At 37.2% G+C, this 27236-nt stretch overlaps 5 protein-coding genes across 8 annotated transcripts in view; 2 read left to right on the top strand and 3 right to left on the bottom strand.

Moving 5' to 3' along the window:
* The window catches only part of LOC139958666 (26S proteasome regulatory subunit 8), a 204192-nt gene that overhangs the window by 62370 nt on the left and 114586 nt on the right, over nt 1–27236 (bottom strand). The window lies entirely within an intron of this gene.
* Nucleotides 1865–27236, top strand: part of LOC139958423 (4-galactosyl-N-acetylglucosaminide 3-alpha-L-fucosyltransferase FUT5-like) — a 33600-nt gene continuing 8228 nt past the window's right edge. For 2 of the 4 annotated variants that reach the window (XM_071955497.1, XM_071955500.1), the window contains exon 1: nt 6408–6597. Coding sequence is in view for 2 of the 4 variants with exons in the window: in XM_071955500.1 (XP_071811601.1) it covers nt 6537–6597 (61 nt within the window). In the remaining 2 variants the exon portion in view is untranslated. Of the gene's footprint in view, nt 2266–6407; nt 6598–23128; nt 23556–27236 lie in introns of those variants that run through there. The other 2 variants (XM_071955496.1, XM_071955499.1) reach the window with 2 other exon arrangements.
* On the bottom strand, nt 11996–17042 carry LOC139958425 (uncharacterized). The gene is made up of 4 exons (XM_071955501.1): nt 15883–17042; nt 15109–15162; nt 13275–14255; nt 11996–12619 (listed from the first exon to the last, which is right to left on the bottom strand). Exons 1-4 carry the CDS (start codon nt 15971–15973, stop codon nt 12444–12446), a joined length of 1302 nt encoding a protein of 433 aa, XP_071811602.1. The 5' UTR covers nt 15974–17042; the 3' UTR covers nt 11996–12443.
* Nucleotides 17075–21475, bottom strand: LOC139958430 (collectin-12-like). The gene is made up of 5 exons (XM_071955506.1): nt 21151–21475; nt 20742–20792; nt 19791–20069; nt 18643–18861; nt 17075–17514 (listed from the first exon to the last, which is right to left on the bottom strand). Exons 1-5 carry the CDS (start codon nt 21191–21193, stop codon nt 17339–17341), a joined length of 768 nt encoding a protein of 255 aa, XP_071811607.1. The 5' UTR covers nt 21194–21475; the 3' UTR covers nt 17075–17338.
* On the top strand, nt 17688–18448 carry LOC139959127 (uncharacterized). Its single transcript, XM_071956724.1, has 2 exons — nt 17688–17693; nt 17858–18448. The coding sequence occupies exons 1-2, from the start codon at nt 17688–17690 to the stop codon at nt 18446–18448; spliced, it is 597 nt and encodes a 198-aa protein (XP_071812825.1).

Below are 27236 nucleotides of genomic sequence, written 5' to 3' on the forward strand. Positions count from 1 at the left end.
GTATATGATACGAGCGGGCTTTTATTCTACACTCATACTATACGCCCCCGAGAGACTTGTAACGTTTGGTCTTGGTGACGTCACATTTTGAGCCGGTGGTATTCCAATATGAATATTCAACTATTTTCTGTAGCCAATGAAAAGTTTCCAATATGTAAACAGACAGTTCGAGTTCAAGTTTTTGTTTCTGTTCTGCCGAAGAAGGGCCGGCCAGATGAAAAGCGTTCAGTCCTTTATCACATAGGTATGTAACCTGATCTTTCATCAGTGATACAAGAGGTGAAATTATTATAATAATGGACCTCAGAGTAGTAACTTTACTACTACAACTAGTACTACAACTGGCCGAATTATTCCCACTTGCACTGCTGTTGCTAGTATTACTATTATTATTACTGTTAGCAGCTCTCGTGTTACCACTACTAACGTTATTTTTCACATCGTAAATGAAATCTAATGCGATCGGCGCAGCTTGAAAAATTAGTGATTTGCCGTACCCTGTTGGTAATCCGACGAAAACGTCCCTTTTCTTTAAGAAACCAATCAACGCATCCCTTTGCTCATCGTGAACGTTTTCTTTTGGTATTCCCAACTTCGAAGAGGCAAATTGTATGGAGTTTAAGATGAGTGCCTCGTCCATTGCATTGGATTAGACATAATTATTAGTTTACAACACTTGGTCTGTGTACGTTTGTATAGGCCTATGTACATTTATGTCCAGTATTCCGAGATCGTGCGTCGCGACGCGGTGGGGTGGACGTTCACAGCAAGATGTGAATATTTATCTTAATTAATGAATATGCAGCAACTGTCATACAATACCGAAGCTGATTGGTTTCACCGAAATTTGAGGGACGAAAACAATAAATAAGTTTAAAATGATGACGTCAACAGAACCAAAAGAGACAAGTCTCTCACGACAGGCAGCTCGATCGAACAGTACCGCTTCAGTTACAGTACGTTACGTCAACTTACGTGCGTGTGTATGTAGAAAGCACACGAACCATTCGAAACAAGTACGTGTGAGCTGAGGGCGTGTTGCAAGGAACAGTAGAAGTAGGCTGATTATAGCGGTACAATGTTATGGAGTCACTGAGAGAAGGATCGGAACAGGCATTAGATGAGAGGTGGAAGAGAGAATCACGTGAGAGACTTGGGGCAAGTCTACACATTGTATGGCAAAGAATCACAGAGCCAACTGGCTTTCTGGTATAATATTCTGTCTGCTATTGGGGCGGGGGAGGAGGATGAGCCTTGCCTGATTTTATTCTGGGGGATAAGCCCTTGCGCCCCTGGTGCTATCCTTTACATAATTCTAGCTAAATTTGTATCTTTAAATCTCACTAGTGTATAGGACATCACATGCATGTGTATGAAGAATAAGCCATATGGAAAACCTGAGCAAGGGGAGGGGAGGAGGCACCCCTTCTTACCCTCAGTGTATATATATATATATATAGATAGATATATTAGCGAAATCAAACATTTAAAACATGCACAATAGTATGTGCGGGTAGGTATCTTAAACTCTATATCATATTAAGGATGTGATTTTATGAAAGACGAGGTTCAAGTTCCATACCATGCAAATCACTCTGACGAAAACTGTCATTTACTGCATCAAAGTTGACTATTTCAGAGAAATCTCGTTTTATGTTCAGTATGGCTTATGACGAAAACCGTCTGAGAAGCAGATCACATGCTGCTATAAAATAAGTGGCCAGCTATATACTCAGATACGATAAAACCATAGCCGTAAATATTTTTCTTTTACCTCTTTTTTTTAAGGGGGGGGGGAGAGAGATGTACCTCTCCTTTTCGCCTCCAAACTTTCCAGTGTCGCCGTGTTTATAGCGGAAGTGACAGTCCAGCGGGTTTCCTTTACGCAGTGTGTTAATTCACTCTAAAAGATAATTTACAAACAACGTTGATTTAATATGTATGTATCTTAGATCCTCCTGAAAGCAGGGACTCGCGAAGAAGCCTCATAGACTTATCAAAGCCGCAAGCTGACCGAAGTCCGTCTCTTACATTCGTATTTAACGTCCATGATTATGAATTGTCAATTGTCAACAACTCTGTAACTGGACGACATACATAATCTAGGAGTGACTCGAACTCTGGACCTTATGATTGGAAGGCACCGGCGTTAACACTGAGCTAACACTCCTATAATAATTTGCACTATAAACGTAATTGTCGGAATACACTGTGGCCACATTTCAGATGGAATATGGAACTGACTTTGAGGATTGGATACGTTCGGTGAGTTAACATTTATATTGTTATCATGCCCAGTGTTCTATCCTTGGTTACTTATCTTAAATACAGAAACACTCAAATAACTTCATGCTACTGTATGTGTTCAATGTTTGACCTGCCATTAGAACACTACACTTGATCAAACAGTGTTACTTGACTCGATCGCCCAGCGGAACCGGAACGTCACTACCAAAACAGCAGAAGGAACTTTAACAGATGGCCGTAGAAGACTATGCCATCACAGTAACAATATCTTCATGTCCACCCCCCCCCCACACACACACACTCTGCCCCACCCGCAGCGTCATATGAACCTGGGCCCACAAAATCACATCCGGCCGGCTTGCCCGTCCGTAGACGCAATAATGGCACCGCAGCCCCCAAACACCAACGCTCTGAGTTACTTTTAAGAAAATTCACCAAAGATAGAGCCAGGGCAGTATAAAATCAAACAATGTGAACCACTCTTACCCCAGTCCCGTGGCACCGTGACTGTAAACCATATATATGATGATGATGACGATATTAAGTTGTCAATATTAAGTGAGTATGGAGAGTTCACGTAAAGGGAACAGTTACTTAGTACACATAATCAGGTTATACGATGGTGAGTGATATTCCGTGTGTTGTTCACACTTGTGATCACATCTCCCCTACAAAATCACAGTTTTCAACAAAACGGCGTAACCCATATAACATCGTACAATGTTGTAGCATTTCGTGGACGTTTCTAACTGCGTTCAGTCAAATGATCTCTTAAAGCTAAATTCCTATGTAATGAGATGCAATATAATCTGCATTAAGACTCAATTATTCAGAAAACAACAAAAGAGAGCTACTTTTAATCTTCTATAAAAATCGATATCGGAGCGTTCTATTATACGTTTCTTTAAGCTTCATTGTTGAATGGAAATACCGCCTAAAACAAACGTTTTCGGTGACAGTCAAAGCTGCGAGTTATTCGACTGAACCTTTCATCGTCCTTGTTGTCCTGTGTGTAATATCTGTTCTCATTCTAAGCAGGGAGTTGTTAGGGTTATATTAGGGTTAGGGTTATGGAAAGTCCCTGTTCTAAGAGACTTGTGATTCTTCGCTTGTCGTAACATCGATGACAGAGCCTCGGGGCTGAGTGTTGTGAACATGTTGTTTGGTTTTCCGCCTCTACCTGGAGTGTCTTTTCTAAAGAAGAAATGTTACTAAGTTTGATTGCTAGATCTTCCTGCCTTAAAACAGGACAAAATAGAAGATTAAATAAGATAAAACTAATTTTATTAATCAAAACTACAGTTTGAAATGTTTCCCGAAAGAAATGAGAGGGATATCGAAGAACTTAGCATGCATAGACTCAGGATGTGTGACCTAACCATATTAGTAATTTCCGACTTTGCTATCGGCATTATATAGGTCTAGTCATTGCCAACTTTGTGATCCACCGTCCCCCTGACAATTTTGCAAGGTCGGAAAGAGTGAATCCATAGTTTTCCCTTTCGCGGGAAAATTAAAAAGAGTAAAATTTATATAACGAATCAACGACATATACTTTTTAAACTTCAAATAAGGAATATGGCACGTGTGATAATCGTATTTGTGTGTTTGTGCCAAATTCACGTATATCTGTCCCCAAACCATGTTCTCACTTTCTTACATTAATGACATTCCGATAAATACATATTATTAACATAATATTATAAGTTTAAAACTCATGAAAGCCTGCAATACTCTTCGAACCAAATGTGAACATGTAGCATATAGTATAGCAAATACGACCTTCAACACCCACCCCCCCCCCCTCTCCCTTCATAAACCCTCTTTTGGAAGCCACATGAAGCCCCTTTTGGAACCGCCTGTTTAGGTCCTGCATGCATGAACCACCCTCGGAACGGTCTTTAAGATGGACTGCATTTGTAAAAAGTCTCTTAAGCTTATGACGAGCTGTATTCATGACCCACCCACCCCTATTTTGTGTTGTTTTTGAACCGCCTCGGAACTCCCTTTAACATGATCTACATTTACCTTCATATACTTCGACTCCAAGAGTTGGCTTTCCATGGACGGTCCTCTGAACCGTGAACTACTATGAAGTACACGGCATTCATGTTTGATCATTAACTATGATAATATCCCCTCAAGATACTCCGGGTGAACGTACTTGGCAATTATGCAACACAGAGTATAGCTTTTAGACTTTAGATATATAGCCATGATATATCATTTAACATAAAAACGAATTTGATAACTGGAAACCAAACATGAAAAAAAAATGTCTCATATTATTGTCTTTTCAAGTGGGAAAAGATCCCGGGATCATTGTGTAAAGGAAACACTTTGATGTGCTATACCTGTTAATCATAATTTGTATTTTGTTGAGAATGAAAGTATGATCACATTAGTGATGAATGTGATTCACGGAAAGAAATTTTCAATTTTTTGTCTTTAATTTGGTCTCAGGTTTAGTATAGCTATGACAACATGTATTATCAAACAAAACCACTTTTGTCGTCAAAGCAACCACATGCTATATTTGATATTCAGTAATGTACATATATATATTTATTCTGTTTCGATCAAACAAGGCTTTACGACTCATCTAAACATCTCGATGTTTTGTTCTAAACAATAGCCAAAATTTACACGCGTAAAGAGCTTGCATGGGATGCGATTTCCTGAGTAAATGCACTCCAAGGACACACAATATGCAATTCATCATCAGTGCATGCTGCATTAGTAGGCTATACAAGTCAATAAACTTCACTTAGAAATATAACTCAGCAAACTTCTACCAAGGCTTAACGGTGGTGATGGCGATGACCATGACAATGAGAATGAAAACATGGTACGGCAGGGATGAGCCGGATGTTAAGATGATGACGAGGAAGGTAATGACGATAGAAAAAGTGAGGACGATGGAAACGGTAATGACGACCTCTCGGATGACGATAGTGAGGGTGGAGGATGCCGAGGATGAAGACTAAAGATGAGGATGAGGAACCCGACGACTGGTGAAAATGATGGCCGTGGTACAAGGAGTATGACGATGGTGAAGTTGAATTTGAAGATAAGAATGAAAAAAAGCGAGGAGGATGAGGAGGATATTAAAGATGAGGATGATGACGTTGAGGACGATGACGAAGAAGGTGACGAAGAGGGTGACGACGAAGGTGAAGACGATAATGACGTCACGATGACAATGAACAGTACAATGTCAAAATCAATGGGTTGGTTTAAAATGGCACGTTAATAAGAAAGGTGTGATAATTATATTAAATCCAATCATATTGGGATAAACATTTGATTATGTTCAGTACAATTTTTTTGCAAAAGTACAGTCAAAGATATACAAACCATTGCTTGAAAAGTGCATCTCCTATGAGCTCATCAGTTATTGTTATTTTTCCTTTACAATGACGTGTTATTACTTACAAAGAGCCACTCTGACGACTTCAGTCAAAAGAAGACATTATTATCCACTATAAGCAATCCGATTGGCTGTTTCAAAGATTGCACACTCCAAACTATACGATGGCAAAGGTCAGAATATTACCATTCGTTTAAGTACGTCGGAGATCGTTATCTGGATCTGCAAGTTTGATTTCATTTTGACCGAGGTTTGAAACTGGAAAGCAGAAAATAAAGTCCACTGTTATCTTACTTTGGACAACAGTTGTAGCCCTGGTCCAAGGTAAGACTATTGTAATTACTCCTTAATTTCACGTTTCTCCTTCCTCTTCTCCTAATTTTCTTGTATTTAATGCCTCTCTGCAATTTTCACATTCAGATATATTCGGGCCATCCGTGCAATATTATTACATTGTGATAATGATATATTTTTGTCATGTTAAACCATTATTGAAATGATGGATCCATTCATGCGTAAATGGTGTTATGTGGAAGATATTGACTAGTTACCTTCCTCTTTACATATAACTATATATATATAACTATATAACTATATATATATATGTATATATAACTATATATATGTATATATATATATATTGATTGATATATTGATATATATAGATTGATATTTTGATATATATAGATTGATATATAGATAGATTGATATATAGGTCTTTACCTATATCATATATATATATATATATATATATATATATATATATATATATATATATATATATATATATATGTTAGGAATGTGATTTGAACAAAACAGAGGCCCCTATAATTTTTTATTAAGTTACCTTCACAGATAGTGGTACAGCCATTCAGAGGTTAGGGGAAAATGACCTGTCAGTGGCACATTGATATACCATATGACATTGTGTTGCTGTACTATTCATTTTGCTCTGAGTTTTGCTCCTTTCTACCCCTCAGGTATGTTCTTTTTACTTTATTTTAATAGTTAAAGGATCTAACTGATGTATTCTTATTAGTATTCATGGTAACATTCAATAGAAATGTCAAGATATTGAAGTGCACCTTTTCATCAATGCTAGTAGTTTTATATGTTCTTAATATAGCCTTAAGCTCAGTGTTACCAGCGTTAGCGTTTTTACACTAGATCTAGCGTTTTTAGACATTTCTGGGGTTCTATCGCACGTTTTTTCTTATTTTGGTAATTCTAGCGTTTTTTGCCAAAAACTAGTTAAATTTACCAAAAATAGACCATTTTTCAGATTTTTTAGACAAAATTCTTACTTGGAGACCCATCCAAATTTATTTTGAGTATTTTTGCCCAATCTTCGGAATTTCCTACTGAAAATTTCCATATTTTTTTCAAATTTTCTGGGTCAGACTATCACTCAAATCAACTATTTAAATCTATTTTGTGATCGGTGACCATTCATCCTACAAATCTGTGCTAAATTGACTCGAAACAGCACGAAAGTTTGGGAAACTACCATTTAGCGTTTTCTAGGGTTTTATTTTCGCAAATCTAGCGTTTTTTTGTCAATTGTCGCTGGTAACGCTGCTTAAGCTGTATGTTGCCTGTATGGTACATTGTTATTTGATATGGTGAAGCCACAGCAGCTACGCCCAGGAACGAGGTGGTTCCATGGTGTCAAATTACTTAGCAGGTATAACCTGTAGTGTTTACACGGGTTATCCGGGTACCCGGGTACCCGCCCGACGCAATACTACCCGGTTCCTAATTTATTACCCGAATCCTACGCAAAGTGTGATTTCAAAAAAAAAAAAATTCAAATCTACGGTTAGGCAGATTTCCCATTGACTTAGTGTGGTGTTAGGCTAAAATATGTGGTCGGAGATAACAGCAATAACGAAGGTACCCGCCCGACGAGATACTACCCGGTTCCTAATTTATTACTCGAATCCTACGCAAAGTGTGATTTAAAAAAAATGCAAATTGGTTAAGCAGATTTCCCATTGACTTAGTGTGGTGTTAGGCTACCATGTGGTTGAAGAGTAGTACAGCAGTAACGAAAGTATTCCATGGATATCTTTTAACTGCGTCACAATTTCAGCTAATAAACAAATGGCTATGCTAGATTACCCCATTGACTTAGTGTGGTGTTAGGCAACCCTGGGTCGAACGTAACAGCAACAAGAAATGTGTTCCATGGATATCTTATAACTGCGTCACAATTTCAGCGAATAAACAGATGGTTAGGCTTTGCTAGATTTCTCATGCATTGACTTAGTGTGGTGTTAGGCTACCATGTGGAAGAAATTATTATTCATTCATTGGTTTATTTCATAGAAGGAAAGGCTGACAAGGAATTTTACGACATGTTTATGGATTATAGACGGGATAACTAAAAAATAATAATCGCAAGTGGCTTTTTAGTAATCGTGTATTCCAAATGCGATCAAATTGCGCGAATCGCGTAATCTCGCGGCTAATGCGAACCCTGGGCCTGCATAATAGATCTAGTTACAACTGAGCTAAAGTAAAGGGATATTTTATGGTCTGATCCAATAGATGTGGAGAGGAAGCATAAGCAGCGGCGGCAATGCGATGTTAACAACATTACTACTAATTAGTAGTAATGTTAATTATATTAAGTAATTAAGAAGTTTATGACAGAAAAAAAGCAAATAGATATTATTGAGGAAGGTTTTATACCTAAACCTAAACATACGTTTTTGAACATAAAAACATTGTCAGTAGAGAATATAATTCATTTACTATAGCATTTAATATGTAATTTCTTGAAAATCGTGATACACGGGGGAAAACAATTTTTCCCGGGTACCCGGATACCCGACGGGTAACGGCTCTCGGGTACCCGGTTCCCGATTTTTGGACCCGTGTAAACACTAATAACCTGTGCTGCATAGACTAATTAGATGGATTGTTCTATTGGAAGAGGGGTTGATTAAAATAGCTACACAGCAAGCTGCATGGGATAGACCCCCTACAGAGATCTGGGTGCACAGGATTGGTGGAATTGTTTAGGTTACCATGGCAATCCTATACCAGGTAGAGATATTGTTCTTATTAGCTGTAAAGTTTTGTTGTCTACTTTTCAAATTTAGTGCTAAAATTCAAAAAGCTTGACGTCACATATCTTGAACATAATGAGGGTCACCAGGTCAGATTACCGACTGGTATACTGCCTGTGCATTGGTAGTGTGTGGGTACAACTATATTGAAACCTTTGTTTTAATAATAAGTCGTAAGCTAGCTCCCTAGTTCATGCAGGGAAAAGTTGCTAGTCTAGGGGTGCACAGAGGATTAAGATGTTAGAATAAATATTAACACTTCTGTGTGCAGCTGTGTGGGTCATGTCAGTTAGTTTGGTTAAAATGTTTGTTGGTCTATGCGTGAGTGTTATCTGTAGATTGACAAGGTTTATCTGTTATCAATAAATTCATGATGTTGCACTGAGGTTGATATGATATAACAGAGAGCTGTAAAGGACAATTATGTTCTAGATTAAAGGGTTGTTAATAAACATTGATATACCATATGACATTGTGTTGCTGTACTATTCATTTTGCTCTGAGTTTTGTTCCTTTCTACCCCTCAGGTGGCCTATATATTGGCTCATACCTAGGTCACCCGAATCCCCGGGGTAACATATATATATATATATATATATATATATATATATATATATATGTATATATATATATATATATATATATATATATATATATATATATATTATTACAAGCAATTTGTGGGGCACAAATTGTCACGTGTTGTGACGTTTAATAACTCGCTGAGTTGAATTTTTGAATTGTTGCAAACACAAACATGTATTTATTGTACTGAAGAACATTTAATTGTGTAAACACTGTTTGGTTTCGTACAAATTAGGTAAAAGGTACAACTCAACGAAAGCAAAATATATAGGCCCTAACTTTGAAAGATGACAATAAATTGAGGGGGAAGGGGGGGGGCATAAATTAAATTATATATGCTATAGACATGGAGAAGCAACTGCTCATGGGTAAAACTTCCAATTATTTTAGAAATTGATCTTGTTAATTAACCTTGGCTTAAATATCTGTCTATTGTGAAGTAACCGGATTATATTATTAACAGCCCAACTTTATAATGCACGATTAATTACAAAATTTAATAGAACAACATATAATGGTTCTGATGCTTCTATGAAACATTTAATTGAGTGAAACTTTTAAATGGTTTTTCCGATGAGAGGCATTGTAACACTGGGAGAGGAAAATATTCTTTAATGTTGGTTGAAAATTCCATCTCAATATCTTGTTCCAAAGTCAATAATGTTTAATTTGTTGAATGTTAATTACCTAACATTATTAACCTCGATTCTTTTCTTCAGTGGATCACATTATCGGTTGTCTAGGATCAGGCGCGTAGCCAAGGATGGGGGGGGGGGGGAGTGCGAAGGGGGCGACCGCTCGCGCCAACTCACTGTGGCGCTACGCTTAGATAGTTTGCCTACAAGCTTCACCCCTCCCTTGACAAAGTTCCTCGCTACGCGCCTGTCGAGGATATAATCACAGTTGATGTTCTTCAAAAGCGTTATTCTATTATAATATTCTTGTTGATATTTCCCCTTAAAATGGGATACAATTGGTATGTTTGCTAAGATGTCAATATTTTATATTTTATAAAAATGATTTTCTTTCTGGTAGGAATCACTCAGCTCGCCAGATGCACAAAAATACTATAAAATTTGAAAACTTAATGATATCTCTGTCAACGGCGTAGGAACCGGGGGCCTGGGGCGCAGCCCCCCCAGTGAAAAATATGGAGGGGCGGAAGTATCATTCCGAACCACCCGCTTCGCAAGTCAGAAAACCCCTTTTCCAAATGAGAAAAAAATCTCATTTGGAGCACCAAATTGCATCTAAGGCCAGGTGAAAATGCAAAATTATTTACAAAATGGAGTGGGTGTTGAAGTGTGCTATATATTTCACCAAATTGCATCTGAGGCCACCTGGAAATACAAACAAATTCCAGGGGGACACCCCCTCCCCTTAGACCCCTCCCTCAGGCCGGCCATCAGTCTTCAGCCCCCCCCCCCCACTCAAAAGTACCTTCCTACGCCGCTGATCTCTGTCATGCAAAATGCTATGTGGATTTGATTTTGATCTAAGGATCAAAAGAATTCCCAGCAGTTATCCTTATAATTGTGCCAAATAAAATTCGATAAACAAAATATAGGCTAACCTCAAACCAGTGCGATGAGATATACATACTCAACCCATAAAGCCGTTTCTTACAATTCAGCGGTTAAATTTAAGCCAAAAAAATTGCTCAAAATGAGATTTTATTTGATCAGAAGAACCTAAAATTGCTACTAAATGATTTAAGTTGATTTAAGTTGATTTAATGATTTAAGTCTATAAGCCTCCATGGCTTCTTTCGCGAGTTCCTGCTTGCGGGAAGATCACATATACATACATACATACAAGTTAACGAGCGAATAGTTCATTGATATGAATCGATCATCAGCGTTCCGTCACCTAGACATTCCTCTATATCAGTGTAATATCCAAATTAGAAAATGTCTTTCTTTTTTATGTTCTTTTTCTTGATTATCATTCCAAAAAGGGGGGACTCATAGGGCTTCAATAAGGGGTCTATAGGGCTTCCATAAGGGGATTTCATAGGGGAGGGGTGATAATCAAGGTCGTACACTGATAATTATAGTAGGCTTACCACACGAAACCAACGTTGATCAAAATGAAGACAGACTGCATGTAGTGAGACCGTACGCGTACTCGTAGTCTAGTATAGTTTTCTGTACTCGTTCTCAAACTCGTGAATTGGTACAGAACTCGTATATTCGTACTCGAGACAACTGTTATCTAGTATGCACTCTATGTGCAAACTCAAGTATTCGTACTCGAAGCATATGGTATCTAGTATGTACTGTATGTGCAAACTTACGGATACGTGCTCGAGACAGCTGTTATCTAGTATGCACTCTATGTGCAAACTCAAGTATTCGTTCTCGAGACATCTTTATCTAGTATGCACTGTATGTACAAACTCACGTAAACGATCTCGAAGCATATGGTATCTAGTATGCACTGTATGTGCAAACTCACGTTCTCGTTCTCGATGCATTGAGTATCTAGTATGCAAACTTATATGCGAATACTCGAGGCAATTAGTATCCAGTATGCACTCTATGTGCAAACTTACATACTGATACTCACAACTATACAACCTTGTATTCGTGCTACAAGTCTGACATACATGCATGTGAGCTATACGTACAATGTTTTTACTGCATTAACTTTGAGTCATATTATTAAAACTGATATTCAGTAAATATAAATAGTAAGACGGAAGTGAAACAGAAGAGACGAATGAGATAACGATTAAATTTGACTTCAGCAAAATTGTTGACAACATTTTGTAGACGTATTGACCCCACCTGTTAGCCTAGTCAGTAAATAGTAAATTGTATTTTGCAAAATACTGCGTAAGGTCAGCCACATGTGTAATGGATAACGATCGACTTTTTGATGTCTCACTTGAACGTTGCCAATTTAGATTTCTGCGTAGTGTTTAATTATCACACACAACACACACGCACATATACATATATAATATGTATATGAAATCGATCCTATTATCACCAGCGATCTTCAATCAGTTAAAAGTTATTATACACCCCTGCCGTATCAGACTGTATATCATATCTTATATGCATCCTATTAAAAAACATCTCACTTTACCTGGCCACCAGAGATGGGAAATGTGTTAAGGAATAAATTCATTAAAATATTTAGATTAGCAGCCGGCCAAATGTCTATTTTTCGCAGACAGCAGAATACTCATCGTCACAGCTTCGGTCGTGCCATTTACCGGTGTTACCGTTAATAGTGGCACAGTTTTCCAAGATACCGCCATTGGGTTGATTTACACCAAAAAATGAATACCAGTTAAAGTAATTCGCTGTTTTGTCAGTTCCCCACATCCACGTGTCTGTAAATCGTATGATGAGAGAAACAAAATATTAAACAAATATTACTCTGAAAATAGATACCGTGGAATTTAGACTACTAATCTGATTTTAGATTACAGTTATGTCATGCAATAGCATGCCCCTTTTGCTTATAAAAAGTATCTTTTTGTAATCCACAAGTGCCCTTTGTTATTTCAAAAAGTGCCTTTTTCTTGAAATTTGGAACAACATGGTAATTAAAAAGTGTTCTGTTGTTGAACGCATTAAGACAAAGATGTATTCCTTCATTGAAATACTTGTTAAATCAATGTATTATTTTCCCATTGCCCCCCCCCCCACCCCTACCCCTCAAGATCGAACCCTTTTCAACTGGTCATGAGCTATGAAACGTTTTCCGATTATTGAAAGTCGTTTTATATCACGCTAACTGTAACTATTTCATTTATTTAAGGAGACTAGGCGATACACGTGCATTATATTCAATAGTAGCCTAACCATCACTGATAACAGAAAGGGAATATACAGATATATAGTAATAAAAATGCCCTCAAATTAGACAAACTTTGAACCTTAACGGCCAGCTTTTAAATTGGTATAAATTCAAAGTGTATACATCTATTGCACAAATGTGAACGATTTAAGAAGGAAAAAAATGGATTTTTAATTTATACTCGCCCTCTATTGTCTCGTCGGTGAGACCTATGTACGCCCTCCGATTCCAGTATTCTTCACACATTGCAACCATATCCTTAATAGTATTGTTCTCCTCAAGCGTCTCTACATACACAAGATGGCCTCCATTTGCAGCACATCTTGCGCCTGCTTCGGTCTGCGATAGCTTCTCTGAAATATACATGTATGAGCTGGACTCAGATGACATCCAACCCCCATCACATACTGACGGAGCAGTGCCCTTTTCTGTGACGTCACTTGTGGGTTCGTGAACGCTCACGGTGGATGTCATCATTCCGTCACTTGAAGACGACTCCATGGGTGGGGCAGTTGTGACGTCATTATCATCTAGCTTGCGTGTGGCCGTACTTGCACTAGATCCCTCGAAACTAATTGTGGATGTTACAATGCCTTCACTAGAAAGGGTTTCCGTGGTCGGGGAGTCAGTGGTGACGTCATTATTTGGATGGCTGTATGTAAATGCACTTTCATCAGTTCCTCCGTGCGTCGCGGTGGATGACGTCACTACTTCACTTGACGACGCCTCCATATGTAAGTCGGTGGTGACGTCACTTGTGGGTTCGTGAACGCTCACGGTGGATGTCATCATTCCGTCACTTGAAGACGACTCCATGGGTGGGGCAGTTGTGACGTCATTATCATCTAGCTTGCGTGTGGCCGTACTTGCACTAGATCCCTCGAAACTAATTGTGGATGTTACAATGCCTTCACTAGAAAGGGTTTCCGTGGTCGGAGAGTCAGTGGTGACGTCATTATTTGGATGGCTGTATGTAAATGCACTTTCATTAGTTCCTCCGTGCGTCGCGGTGGATGACGTCACTACTTCACTTGACGACGCCTCCATATGTAAGTCGGTGGTGACTTTGATGTTGCCCGGGACCGTATCTCTCAGTGTAAGTGGTGCAGATTTGGGCACTGACGATAAACTATAACGGGAGGATGACGCTTCCTCTTCCCAGTCAGCTGTTTGAAATCAAGACCGGAGAAGAGTCTAACATGAGAGCTTTGCACTGTCCTAACAGACACTTTTGTTTCGTTTGAAAACCTGTTTGGTTTTAATACCAGCTTTGTTTAGTTTGAAAACAAGCTTTGTTTAGTTTGAAAACCAGCTTTGATTGGTTTTAAAACCAACTTTGTTTAGTTTGAAAACCAGCTTTGATTGGTTTTAAAACCAACTTTGTTTAGTTTGAAAACCAGCTTTGATTGGTTTAAAAACCAACTTTGTTTAGTTTGAAAACCAGCTTTGATTGGTTTTTAAACCAACTTTGTTTGATATTAAAGTCAGCCTAGTTTGGTTTGAAAACCAGCTTTCATTGGTTTTAAAACCAGGCTTTAATTGGGTTACAACCAGCTCTGTTTGGTTTTAAAACCAGCTGATTGGTTGGGATGAAATGAACCAGCATTTATACATGCACTGTATTTGAATAAAGTGAACAATGAACTAAGTTATGTACTTTTTATGTCACAACAAATAAATAAAACCATTGAGAAGTTCGTTCAAGTTTGACACACAAAAAAAGCGAGAACAACTGCCATATATAGACATGTATTGTATATGTCCATTGTTATGTGGTATAGGCCTGTGTGTATATATAACATTACAAATATCAGAAATAATATTTCATATTAAAACATACCGTATATAGCAGTATACACATATAGCATTATACATTTACATAATGTTACACATATAACACATAACAATATACATATATCATTTTAAATGGGTGGCTTTCTTGAAATCATCAATGTATATAACTATATACAATTAATAACACCTGAAACGAATACAAATAGAGGTTGTTTTCTTTCTCACCTTCGTTCACTTGATTCGTGCAATGAAAAGTTTCCCTTGCTGAAGTTGATCCTCCTGTATATATATATATATATATATATATATAAATAAACAATGTTTTGTTTCATCTGATTCAAACAATGCCACATAAAGTTCCTTAAACTACACACGTGACCTTCATTATTCAGTCTATAGAATCAAGTTTGACGGACTGCTCTTTTTATTTCTAAAAAATACATAAATAAATATATATAAAAATATTCCAGATCCACTAAAAGAACGGATGCAATAATCCCTATACACTGTTCTTTCTCTTCCTTTGGAAAGGTGCAAATAGCTGCTATTTAGCTTTACGTATAAAAGTAACTACTAAAAATAACCAATTCGTCTAGAAAAATCCGTTGATATGCATAGTCTGTTTATTACACGATGTTGTATATAGTCTGCCTCTTAAGAAGCTCCTGATAGGATCTAACCGTCAGACAATTTGACTATTAGGTAAAGAAATATATTTCATGATAAAGTTAAATACACCTGAAACTGTTTTTTTTTTTCGATCTGTGTAATTGGTATACTATGTTTGCCTATAGGTTAAGAATGTAATTCTCCGTCAGGTCTAAAGTAAAAATAACATTTACTCTCGTTTCCATGAATAATGCGTTTTCAATGATTAAAATAAGCATAATCTCAATGACTTAAATGATTCGTTAAACACAAAAACATATAAAGAAGCTTATTAAGTTATTTATAAGTCATGGTGGAAGTTAAGGAATATACATATGAACAGTCACCTACCGATGATAAGTAAATACACCACCCAGCTAACAAGCTGAGAAGTAGTCACGTGACTCTGGCCGGAGGGTGTCGGTCTCTTCAACAATCCCATTATTAAGAATAATAATGTCCGAAATATTAGAACTCAATCCAAAAAATATTACTGTCAAGAGCTGTCCTTTTCAACGAAGTGGTTTCTCTGTGGTATATCCTCTGTTACTGTGGTTTATATACTTCACTAAGTTTCACTTACATACGAAGATGAAACCGATCAATTAATCAACCAAAAGCCTGTCCTTCTTGTGTTAGCTCCTTTGATATATTAATTCAAGGATATATGGATATTATAGAGAACAATTGCAGATGGACGAACTTGTCCTTCTATACAGGGAAACGACTTGTTTGAAAATAGTAAAAAAAAAGAAGCACAGTTCCTTTTTTCTCATAGAATCTCTTTTAAGACTAAAACACTCGCTCGATAAACTACAGAATGATCCATAAAAGTCATTGTCTAGCTATAATCGGAAACTTAACAGCTCAAAAATCAAAATATAATAAACAACAGAAATGGATCAAAACAAAGAACCATTTGGCTAAAAAGAGCATGCAGACAGATATGACAAAGAAAAAAATCGATAGAAAGTGATGAAAGATTGGTATATGTAGCATAGATGAAAAGTCCAATTCCACTTAAGAAGTATTCACCAACATTTCTGCCATTCACCCATGTACTTAAAAAGAATATCTGTTTAATACGATAACAGGTTTTAATGGTGTTTTCAATCCCATAACTAAAAGCTTTGTGTTTGCTGATAGTCGATATCGATTCACTGCGACTTTTTTTTTTTTTTTTTTTTAAGGAGATACGGTTATCTTGTCATGTCATTATATTTTTGGTTCAGTTAGCATCTATAAGGCAAGAAGCTTTATTTTGCTGCATTTTGATTGTAGGTTTTGACTTAGTTTTGATCAAAACATGTAGTATTTTACAATGTATTTCTCATTTATGACTGCTTGCCTCTCATTTGAACAAAGAGGTCTTCTACAGCTTCCGAATCAGGTCAATCTTACTCTTGTTCTACTACCTGATTACACAGAAAATGTTTCGCATAAATATTTATATATTGCAAGATGTTCACAATCTGTGACACCTTGTGTTCAACGACCTCAGGACCATACCCGCCCCCTGCCCTCCCTCCCTTTTTATAATCCTGGACCCGCCCCCTGATACTGCTCATATGCTTAGAGTAAATTTGTATAAGGAAGGTTGGGAGAATGTATCATCCTCATTGTCCCAATGTTCTGTTTAAAAATTAACACCTTTCTCGTTCTTAACGTGTAAACTGTTCTATTGTTAACATCTTTTCCCGAAGAATGCTCTCTGAATATTGAAAGATTTGTCCATATATACATTGAGGAGACACCATCTTTGTTCATTCAACCCTGTAACTGTGTTATGCAACTTCACAGCAGCTTATCAAATCTCTCGCTCACAGATAGCTTGATATTCATTGGTGCAGTCTGTGTCGTACCACTTCCCCGAGTAAACGCCAATGGCACCGCAATTCTGTTGGTTCCCACCGTTTGGTTCACTTTCAATTATACTTCCCCAGTTGAAGAAGTATGCTAATGAAGGTCCCCATTTCCACGTCCCTAAGAAGGAAAAAAACAAACACCACATTCATACAGAAGAAATGTTAGTCAAGTTTTTCTCTAAAGAGATCATGAAAATCATTGGGAAATAATCGATTCGACCTTAATAATAACCGCGGTGACTCGTTACAACTCCATACATTGATTTGAGAGAGTAATGGTTATATTGGGCAATGAGAGTTTGTCACTGAAGGCGTCTTACTGTACCTGCCATAAGTCGTACTTAAGTACACGAGTACAATACAATGACGGTACATCGGTAACAACACAACGGTAACACAGCAAGACAACAGAAGACAGCAACGCTGTGCAACGAAACAGTGCACCATGAATATATACCAAGAACTACTTCAAAACACTACCCACACCAACATCACTGTCACCACCACCACTACTACCATCACTACCATCACCACTACCATCACCACTGTCATCACCACTACCATCACTACCATCCCTACCACTACCAATACCACCACTACAACCACCAGTACCAATACTACCACTACAACCATCACAACCAATATCACCACTACCAATATCACCATTACCATCACCACTACCATCACCACTGTCATCACCACTACCATCACTACCATCCCTACCACCACATCTACCTTTATCACCACTACCATCACCACTACCAATACTACCACTACCTACATCACTACCAATATCACCACTACCAATATCACCATTACCATCACCACTACCATCACCACTGTCATCACCACTACCATCACTACCATCCCTACCACCACATCTACCATTATCACCACATCTACCATCACCACTTCCAATACTACCACTACCTACATCACTACCAATATCACCACTACCAATACCACCACTGTCATCACCACTACCATCACTACCATCCCTACCACAACCACTACCATTACCACCGCTACCATCACCACTATCATCACTATAAATACCAATACCGCCACTACCAATACCGCCACCACCACTTCACCACCACTACCTTTTCCATTACCACCACCGCCAGATTTACCACTACCACCACCTAAAACACCAATTCTAACATCAGCAATTACGACAACAACTACGAAGTCTCCTCTTTCTCTTCTCAAATGGTGCTATAGTTGCATGATCAACACCACCTACCTTCCGTTTCTACATCGGTCAATCCCATCCAAACAAATAAATTGTGGGCAGTAGAACAGTTACCGACCAGCTCAGCAATAAGGGCAGCTTCTTGAGCATTCTCTATGTACGCAAGATGTGCAGCCATACTGTTACATTGCATGGCTGCAATAGTCCTTTGCATCTTGATAGTGATGAAATAATACAGGCTTGATCCACGCTTGATCCATACTCCACAACCTGTGAGAAAGGCAAACCATATGGTACCCTAGATTCCTGTCTCATGAAGTTTGGATTAATTCATTTGATTACTCTATATGTCTTAATATAGTACACTGGTGAGCCATTTTGGTTATTTAATAATTGTACCAATATATCTATGAACGCACATGAACGAAAGTGGCACATTACAATGTCCTGCAGTTACAATGGTCTTTCCTTATGACACCTTCGTATATGTTACTATATATACCAGACCCGGGACGGAGCCAGAAATTTGAAGGAGGGGGAGGGGGGAGCAGAATTGTAAATGGGGCACTTCTCACAAAGGGAGCATTATTAAACTTAACTGAGCGCCATGATGTACAAATACAATTTTTGCCCAAAATGCCTCCCACGTAGCAGGAGATAAACAATAATAAGAGTATTGTATTACGTAGTAGATGAACATTCAGGAGAAAGATTGAGAGGGTCGCTTAGCTTCCTTAACCTGCAAAGAGGGCTTTAATATGATATTTCTAGAATTTAGTTAAATTTTATTTTTTTGGGGTACTAAAAGGGGGGGGGGGCGGTCGTGCCCATTGCTATCCCCTTCCCCTGGCTTCGTCCCTGTACCATACTAAAATGCAAATTCACCGCAAAACGGAACATGAACCAAAATTTATCACATTTTCACTGAAACTGGCTGATACAATAACCCACATTAAGCCTTAAAACTTTAAAACCATTCCATCTCAAACAATATACTTTAATTAATGTACTATTACTAACATGGCTAACGTGGCACGTCACGGAGATAGAAGAAAGGAATTCTAGTAAATTTCGTACTTTTTTTGCTGGATTTTGTTTTCAAGAATATCCAGTAAAAAAATGATTCATAGATTATGATCTTGACATTGATATTAATATTACTACATCAAACCGTAATTTCTTTTCTTCTGTGAACTTACCTGAGTTTGAATAAGGGGTTCCATTAGGAATGACGTCATTGGTAGTAGTAGTATTGATAATGCCCATCGTGGCAGTTGTTCTCAGCGAGCCAGTGGATGTGTTGAAATCAGTAGGAGAAGTTGTGAGTGTTGTAGTATTGCCATCATTATTATTCAATAATTTATCTTCTGTTGTCATTGTACCAGTAACTATCCTCGTAGTTTCCACTCCAATATCGAAATTTGATCGAATTCCAACGGTTGTGGGACTGCCCGAAGGCACGTGGAAATTAGGCAATGCTGTAGTGGAAACAAGTACATGTGATATATATATATACATATATATATATATATATATATATACATATATATTCAGCTTTTCAGCTTTTTAAATAATATGGAAACAGTCATGGGAAAGATTGGACTCCTGCTTTACAGCTATAAGGTGATGATGAAATCGGTTGCATATGGTGTTTTGTAATTTATAACATTTTTGCTTGCAACTTTATATGCAATTTGCACCTTTAAAATCTTGGTGCATCTCCATTTGACTACATGTATAGGCATTGAAATAATAAATAATCTTCACCGACCCTTAGGGAATGTTGGAACACTAATGGCACATCTAAGCTTAAAGCATTAAAGTGAAAAATACAGCAAAACATAGTGCGGACTCGGACTTGGACTCAGCTTGTCTTCGACTCGGAATTCTAAAGGTCCGATCTAGATCCTTGTCACAGAATACCTGGATTGGGACTTTGACTAGGATCTACAAACCTCGACTACAGCCATGCTTAGATGTATATATAATGTAGTTTAACCGTCTTGTATTTTAATTGGAATCTCTCCTGTTGTATCTTTGAGAAGTGACTGACAATGAATAAAACCTCACCCCCACCTCATCCCCCCCCCCCTCCACCTCACACCTCCTAAAATCGCGCACACTTTGACATACATTAATAGGAGACTTACCGTCCCGTGGAACTGTGCAATGGAAGTTGTTTACCTCAGATGTTGCCTTCCCTGATTTAAATATAAACAAAAATCCATTCAATATACATATTAAAAAAAGCTAGCCGGTAATACGAGAGATTATGATTCGCCTTACATAGTTTCTTTCTGTTGGTCTATTGGCTTAATTTAAATGTTTAAAGTTAGACCGAGCAATTCAAATTTACTAAGAACCAATCCGGGCATGGTTCAGAAAAAAACTGAGTGAGTTAAGGGTTGGAAAGGGAAGATGTTTGGGGATGGGGGGGGGGGGGCAAATTGGTGGATATAGAGAACTGGCTGTAACACCAATGTGTAAAACACAAAGATTGTGATGAAATATCAATGAAAATTGATTCATTTTAGATAATTCTTTTTGAAATGTACCTACCGAGAAGCGAGACAACCGCAAAGAAGAGTATCACAAAAGCCATTGCTATATAATTTATGTCCTGTGGAAAATATGAATTTTGCTGGCCAGGAATCAAACATTCGAAGAAACGAAATGTCAGCTTAACAATATCAGTGACGTATATTTAAGTGTAACGATCCAGCATGCCCATTGCTATAAAGACTCTTGAAATTATATCAAATTATAAATGCGGTGACTTCTATGCCTATATACCCTTAATTAAAAGGTTGCAGCCGATTACTTCGAGAGTCAGTTTGGCATATGAACACATTAATTATCGATTTTGATTGAAATTGCTTCATCGATTACTCCTGTGGACAGGAAAACCAGAAACGAATATTCAGAATTAAACAAATTACTATCTTGATCATTGCCACAGATAATAATTGTGCAATGCTCCGAACGACGATACTGTCAACAACAAAAATAGCATGATGAAAACATGGATATTAATCTAGCTAGCTATAAAGGTAATAACAATAGTGAATCGATATAGAAAACAAGTGCAGACACAGCATAGGAGATTTTTCACTTTACGTCATACGATTGTTCTATGGAACGCGAAAAGGTTTAATAACGGCAACTACTTTATGATGATAGATATCATACTGAATGAAAACTTAATTACGGCGTTGCCAATGATGATGATGATAATGGTGATGACGGCGATGACGACGATGACGGCGATGACGACGACGATGACGACGACGATGCTGATATGAGTTTAATTTTTGGCCACTGATACACGTCTAACATGAAACATGCTAACATGAACTTAGCAGTTACACTATCGCATTTGAATATTATTTGCAACAAAAGCCGTGTATGAAAGATAGTGTGTCTTTCTAAATCGAGCTGTATTGAAATATACATATTTAGTATTATATTTTTGCCATTGTCGCGTTCCATGCAAGATGATATACACGTTTGCTTGTTTGCGACAAAATATTTGTCACTTCCGGCTCTTTGCAGAGAGAAAAGAGAGACAGGAATAGAAAGTTGAAAGGTTTGGTCCGGGTAGCTGTGATAGAATCATTTAGGGGCATATGCTACACAGGTGAGTTTAAAAAATGTGATCCAAGATAGAGGTAGCAGACACCTATTAAAAGCCCCATTGACTTACACACTAAATCACAAAAGTAATGTGGTCTCCAAGTCTAGATAGAAGTTCTCACTAGCTAAATCCTACACATCACTGGATAGCTGACAAGTTGGCCATTCATGGCACTATCAATTTTTTATATCATGACCGCGCAGATCTATTGCTATATGCATGAGAGCCTGAAGTTGTTACTTGTAAACAAACCTCTTTACTCAGTAGAAAACAATTTTCGTTCGCTGCTCCTGGGAGGCCTAAAGTGGTCTAAAATTGCCTCAATGTATCCAATTTTGCACCACGTGTACTTCCATTCATGCTCTTCAATATCCAAGACACACAAAAACAAACAAAAAGGATCCTGATTGAAAACATATCAAAAACCATGTTCTCCTGCTGCTTTTTGGCATTTTCCTTTAAAATCCTTGGGTTAGGGTTAGGGTTAGGGTTAGACCTTAATAAAAGTATGCCAGCTAGAGCTTCGGCACGTAAACCAACAACTTGATCCATTCTCAACCCCGCTGTCCCCTTATATCGAGACTATAACCGTATCATCATGACGATGTTACTTCAAGTGAGACATTACTAGTTCCGTCGAAACCGGAATCGATACTATACGCATGATCAGGTCGAAGGTCGGTGAACGATCTACCATATATATTCTGTGTTGCTGATAAGAACAAAATTTACTGCAAAATCACCTCAAAAGGTCCCTACAAAAATGGACTGTTTGTGAATCCTGTATCACATATGCCAGTTTAAGAATGTTATTATGATAAAATCATATTATATTTATAGATATTAATTAAAAGAAAGTATTGTATATCGTATTTATGTGAACCTTTTCGAGACCTTTTCAACGCTCTTTAACTTTTTCTGTCTTTTTCGTTTTTTTTTGCGTCCTTGAAAGTTTCTTTTTTTTTCTAGCTGACCTAAAAGATACTAGTGTCCTTCGAAGAAGCCAATATCGACAAATCGTTATTCTTTGTCGAATCTTCGATCATACATTTGACCCTGAGTGATTTTTTAATAAGTGGTAAATAATTTAAAAAAATAACGTCAATATCACCTCGAAACTTCAGAGAAAAAGCCAGGCTTTTTTCTTGTAAGTCGATTCGTAAAATCAGAGATATCAGGACGGTTATTATCGGAATGTTCCTTTCGAAATTATTTTTAAAAACAAATATTCAAGACAAATATAGGACACCGAGGATGATATTCATATTAAATATTCAGTGTTTTTACTTCATTCTCGTCCAAATGGATTTTTTTTCGTTACAGGCAGGAGGTAAGTTAAAAGCAAATCTTTCATAAATATTTTTTAAATTTTGAATTGCAAATATCAATTTAATGTTGTCTAGTACTTATGACTTTTGAAGCAATTGGATTAGACTATTACAAGTTATCCTAAATACCATGTGTAGCCCAGTCTCACACCACTACCAGATTCCCTCGTGGTGAGTACTCGAGGAACTAAGTTATCGTCCTGTTAGCGTTAATTCTTTGTTAATTCTTTGTTTGAAAAAATCTACTAACTTTACAAAAACAGGTTCTTTGCATTTCCTCGATAACAATTAAGGTATTAATTGTCCAAATGATAAATCGCCACTCTTCACCAAATGAGGGCTAATGAGGAATTAATTATTTAATTTGATTTGATTATCAATATTTCATCGTCCAGGCAGTTATATAGTATGAACCACATGTAGAAAGCAAATTGGTAAAATTTAAAAAAAATAAACTTATACATAACATTTTGATAGAAACCGTGATTGTAAGCCAATGTTAGAAGATTTTCTAAACAAATGTTACGATAATTATGTAACTATGCTGCTATATCTGTAAGTGAACAACATAACACCCATGCATGGATAATGGTATTCGCCTCTTTTTGTCATCATTCCAACTCCAATTGTCTTTGAAATAAATTGAAGAGAGATGTTGTTGATTTGATTTTATTTGATTTTATTCGGCAAATTATCATTCTTCATCTACATACAAAAAAAAAAATTGCACATATAGATAAACATTTAAAATACAAGATGGGAATATACTTAAATGCAACAAAAAAAGAAAATAACATGCCAAGCTAAAAGCTTATTTGCAAAGGGTTCCTTACAAAAGATAAGAAATAAACTATTAAAACATCTAAAACATGCATACAAACACTGTAAAAAATAAAAAGCATGAAAGATATTTACAAGCTAGACATTCATGATTTAAAAGGTAGGCTTTGGCTTCTTTTTTAAAAATTGTATTTCAGTAGGATGGATTTTATGTTTTCACGTAGCCTGTTCCAGTTTTTAATTGCATTGTAATAAAAAGACCCAGCACTGTGCGTTTTAATTTCGGGAAGTTGAAAATTAAAAATACTACCTCTTGTGTTATGGCTATGAACACTATGTTGAGGCCGCCATCGTCTCGAGTATTCTGCCCGCGAGACTATGTAGTCCAGTCGTTTTCATTGTTGGGCATCTGATGCTTTAAGGTCCATTAACAAAAAGAAAAAGACAATAGAAGAACTAATGAAAGAGTGTTTTTAATGGTCTATGTTTACCGTTCAGCATATAAGTATTAATGTTATGCCTATATGGTCTTCCTGTACGGGAATGCAATCTTTGAAAATTCAAAAGCCATAACATTAATTTTGTTCATAACGTGAAGGGCACACTTGCCCTTACAGTAAAAGTCAAGTTAATATTCTGATACGACTCTAAAGAAATCTCATTATATGTCACCCCCCCCCCCACTCCCACCCACGAAAATGTAGACAATACTGCTAAGTTTATAACTTAGCAAAAGCTTGTTATTGTTTCAAAAATTACCTTCAGTATCGGAAATGCAAGCTCGTAAAGTTACACTTTGCTGTATAAATCATATATGCAACAACAACAAAACTATCAAGATATAATCAAATTGACATTATTATTTGTTTTTAATCTGTTTGAATGTCTGGGAGTAAGTTGACTATTGGACGATAAATATACAATGATAATCAATCTTGAGAGAGAGAGAGGCAGGTGAGAGAGGTGGAGGAGAGAAAGAGAGGTGGGTGGAGAGAGGTGGGTGGAGAGAGGTGGGTGGAGAGAGGTGGGTGGAGAGAGGTGGTGGAGAGAGAGAGAGATAAAGAGGTGGGTGAGAAAGGTGGATATAGAGGGAATTCACTGTTGAGGATGTCCAGAATTATCACTCATTTTATGAGTGAGTTTCATTACTCCCTGAAAGTAAAATCCTACCAATGTAACAGCAAATAGGGCAAATATATCTTTTAGTTTGGAATTCTAGCTAGGTTTGTGTCTCCATAAAGACTATTGGGCTACACATAATTCCACCGATGGTGTCCCAAACCCCTGTTCCACCAAACCTATCGATTTGTTTAACTTAATGTGTAGGGTGTGTTGCATCTCGCAATTCAGTATAAGCCTAGTAAGGTGACAGACCTAGAATAGTTGGCACCCGGGGCGGATCCTTCCTTTGTCACCCCGTGCAAGGGATGCCGTCGTGGGGGAGGGGTCTAAGGGGAGGGGCTTGGAAAAGGGGTGAGAAAGGTGGTTTAGATGCTAAATGGTGCTATCTTTGGCAAAGCTTTGAACTGATTGTATGTTCAGGAATTCTCATTCTTTAGTCAATGTTTCTTAATTTTTGCTAATTATATTGTTTGTTTCAAGATATTCATTTTTGGGGCTGTGGCATGACACCCCCTTCCCTTGACTGGTACCCGGGCGGACCGCCCCGCCTCCGCTTAGTACGCCCTAGACTTGTAACTGATGTAACTGAGGCATCCTCGTCCTACATCAACTTCAAAAGAGTACCAATTCTACCGAGTACTTCATCATTACATTCGACTATGCGCCCAGACATATTTTCCCAGTAGCGATTAACTAATGCAAATCAATATGGAATATTTTCACAAAAAAAATCAGTACTTGTAATGAAAAATTGACTATACCGTAAACATCATAGAACTGAAATATAAAGGAATTTTGGTAGAATGTAATATAAGATCAAAAAATGCCCCAAACAATGAAAAAATGTTTGAAATCAATCAATTAATTATATACAAAGGGCAAAATGTATATAGGCAAGGATAAATTTTACCGGCTCTTTTGCGTATAACCTTACAAGTAACGGGCGAAAGTAACCTCGGAGGTAACAATTGGCCTTGTCAAGGCATATCAAGTTTTTGTTGTAGTACTGCTTGTGTTTAGTGTTGTTCTTTCGTCTTCTTGTTCTTCCTCTTCTTCTTTATTCTCATTTCGATTGGAAGAATTCAGAGCACCTGCCAACATATCACAAAACAGTTAGACTCAATTAAAACGATACATTTTGATATCGATTGAAGTATTATAGCAAAGTCTCTTTGCTATTGAAATACCAAAAATCAATTTCTGATCAGCCAATGACGACTCATCGTAGCATTTAACAAACATATGATGCTGCCTCTTTCATGGAAAGGACAATTTAAGTCTTCTCTTTTCACAACTTACCGTTTATCCTTTATTCCTTTTATGTTGCTGTCAGTTATCAATCTAATTCATGCGAACGCAAAGAAATACTGGTTGAAACGGAGGAGAGGCGGGGAGGGGAGAGAGAGGGTGATCATGATCCGTTCAATTAGTTTAAGTAAGGGAGTTTTAATCACGTTGATGACCTGTTGGTGATATTTGCAGTATCAAAAATAAACCAAATTAATAAAAGTGCATGAAACTGAACACAGAGAATCACAAAAAAAGTTTGGGATTGGCATTCATACAGATGAATATATGAATATATGAATATATATATATATAAATATATATATATATATATATATATATATATATATATATATATATATATAAATACGTCATATCATAACTTGTCCAACGTTTTCTAGTCTTTCTTCATAATTTGGAATAAAAACTCGAATTGAGTATTTCCAACTAATAGATTGAATTAATAGGAGATGTGATGTAAGTATTGAGTGAAA

Source organism: Apostichopus japonicus, chromosome 18, assembly GCF_037975245.1.
Source record: "Apostichopus japonicus isolate 1M-3 chromosome 18, ASM3797524v1, whole genome shotgun sequence".
Lineage (NCBI taxonomy): Eukaryota > Metazoa > Echinodermata > Holothuroidea > Aspidochirotida > Stichopodidae > Apostichopus > Apostichopus japonicus.

Coding starts and splice junctions, on each gene's coding strand:
- LOC139958425 (XM_071955501.1), bottom strand. CDS start 15,973: ATGGGATTGTTGAAGAGACCGACACCCTCCGGCCAGAGTCACGTGACT. Junction 14,256..15,108: donor CACGAATCAAGTGAACGAAG/GTGAGAAAGAAA, acceptor GATTTCAAACAG/CTGACTGGGAAGAGGAAGCG. Junction 12,620..13,274: donor CACCGACGAGACAATAGAGG/GCGAGTATAAAT, acceptor TACGATTTACAG/ACACGTGGATGTGGGGAACT.
- LOC139958430 (XM_071955506.1), bottom strand. CDS start 21,193: ATGGCTTTTGTGATACTCTTCTTTGCGGTTGTCTCGCTTCTCG. Junction 20,070..20,741: donor TTGCACAGTTCCACGGGACG/GTAAGTCTCCTA, acceptor TTTCCACTACAG/CATTGCCTAATTTCCACGTG. Junction 18,862..19,790: donor AACCCCTTATTCAAACTCAG/GTAAGTTCACAG, acceptor CCTTTCTCACAG/GTTGTGGAGTATGGATCAAG.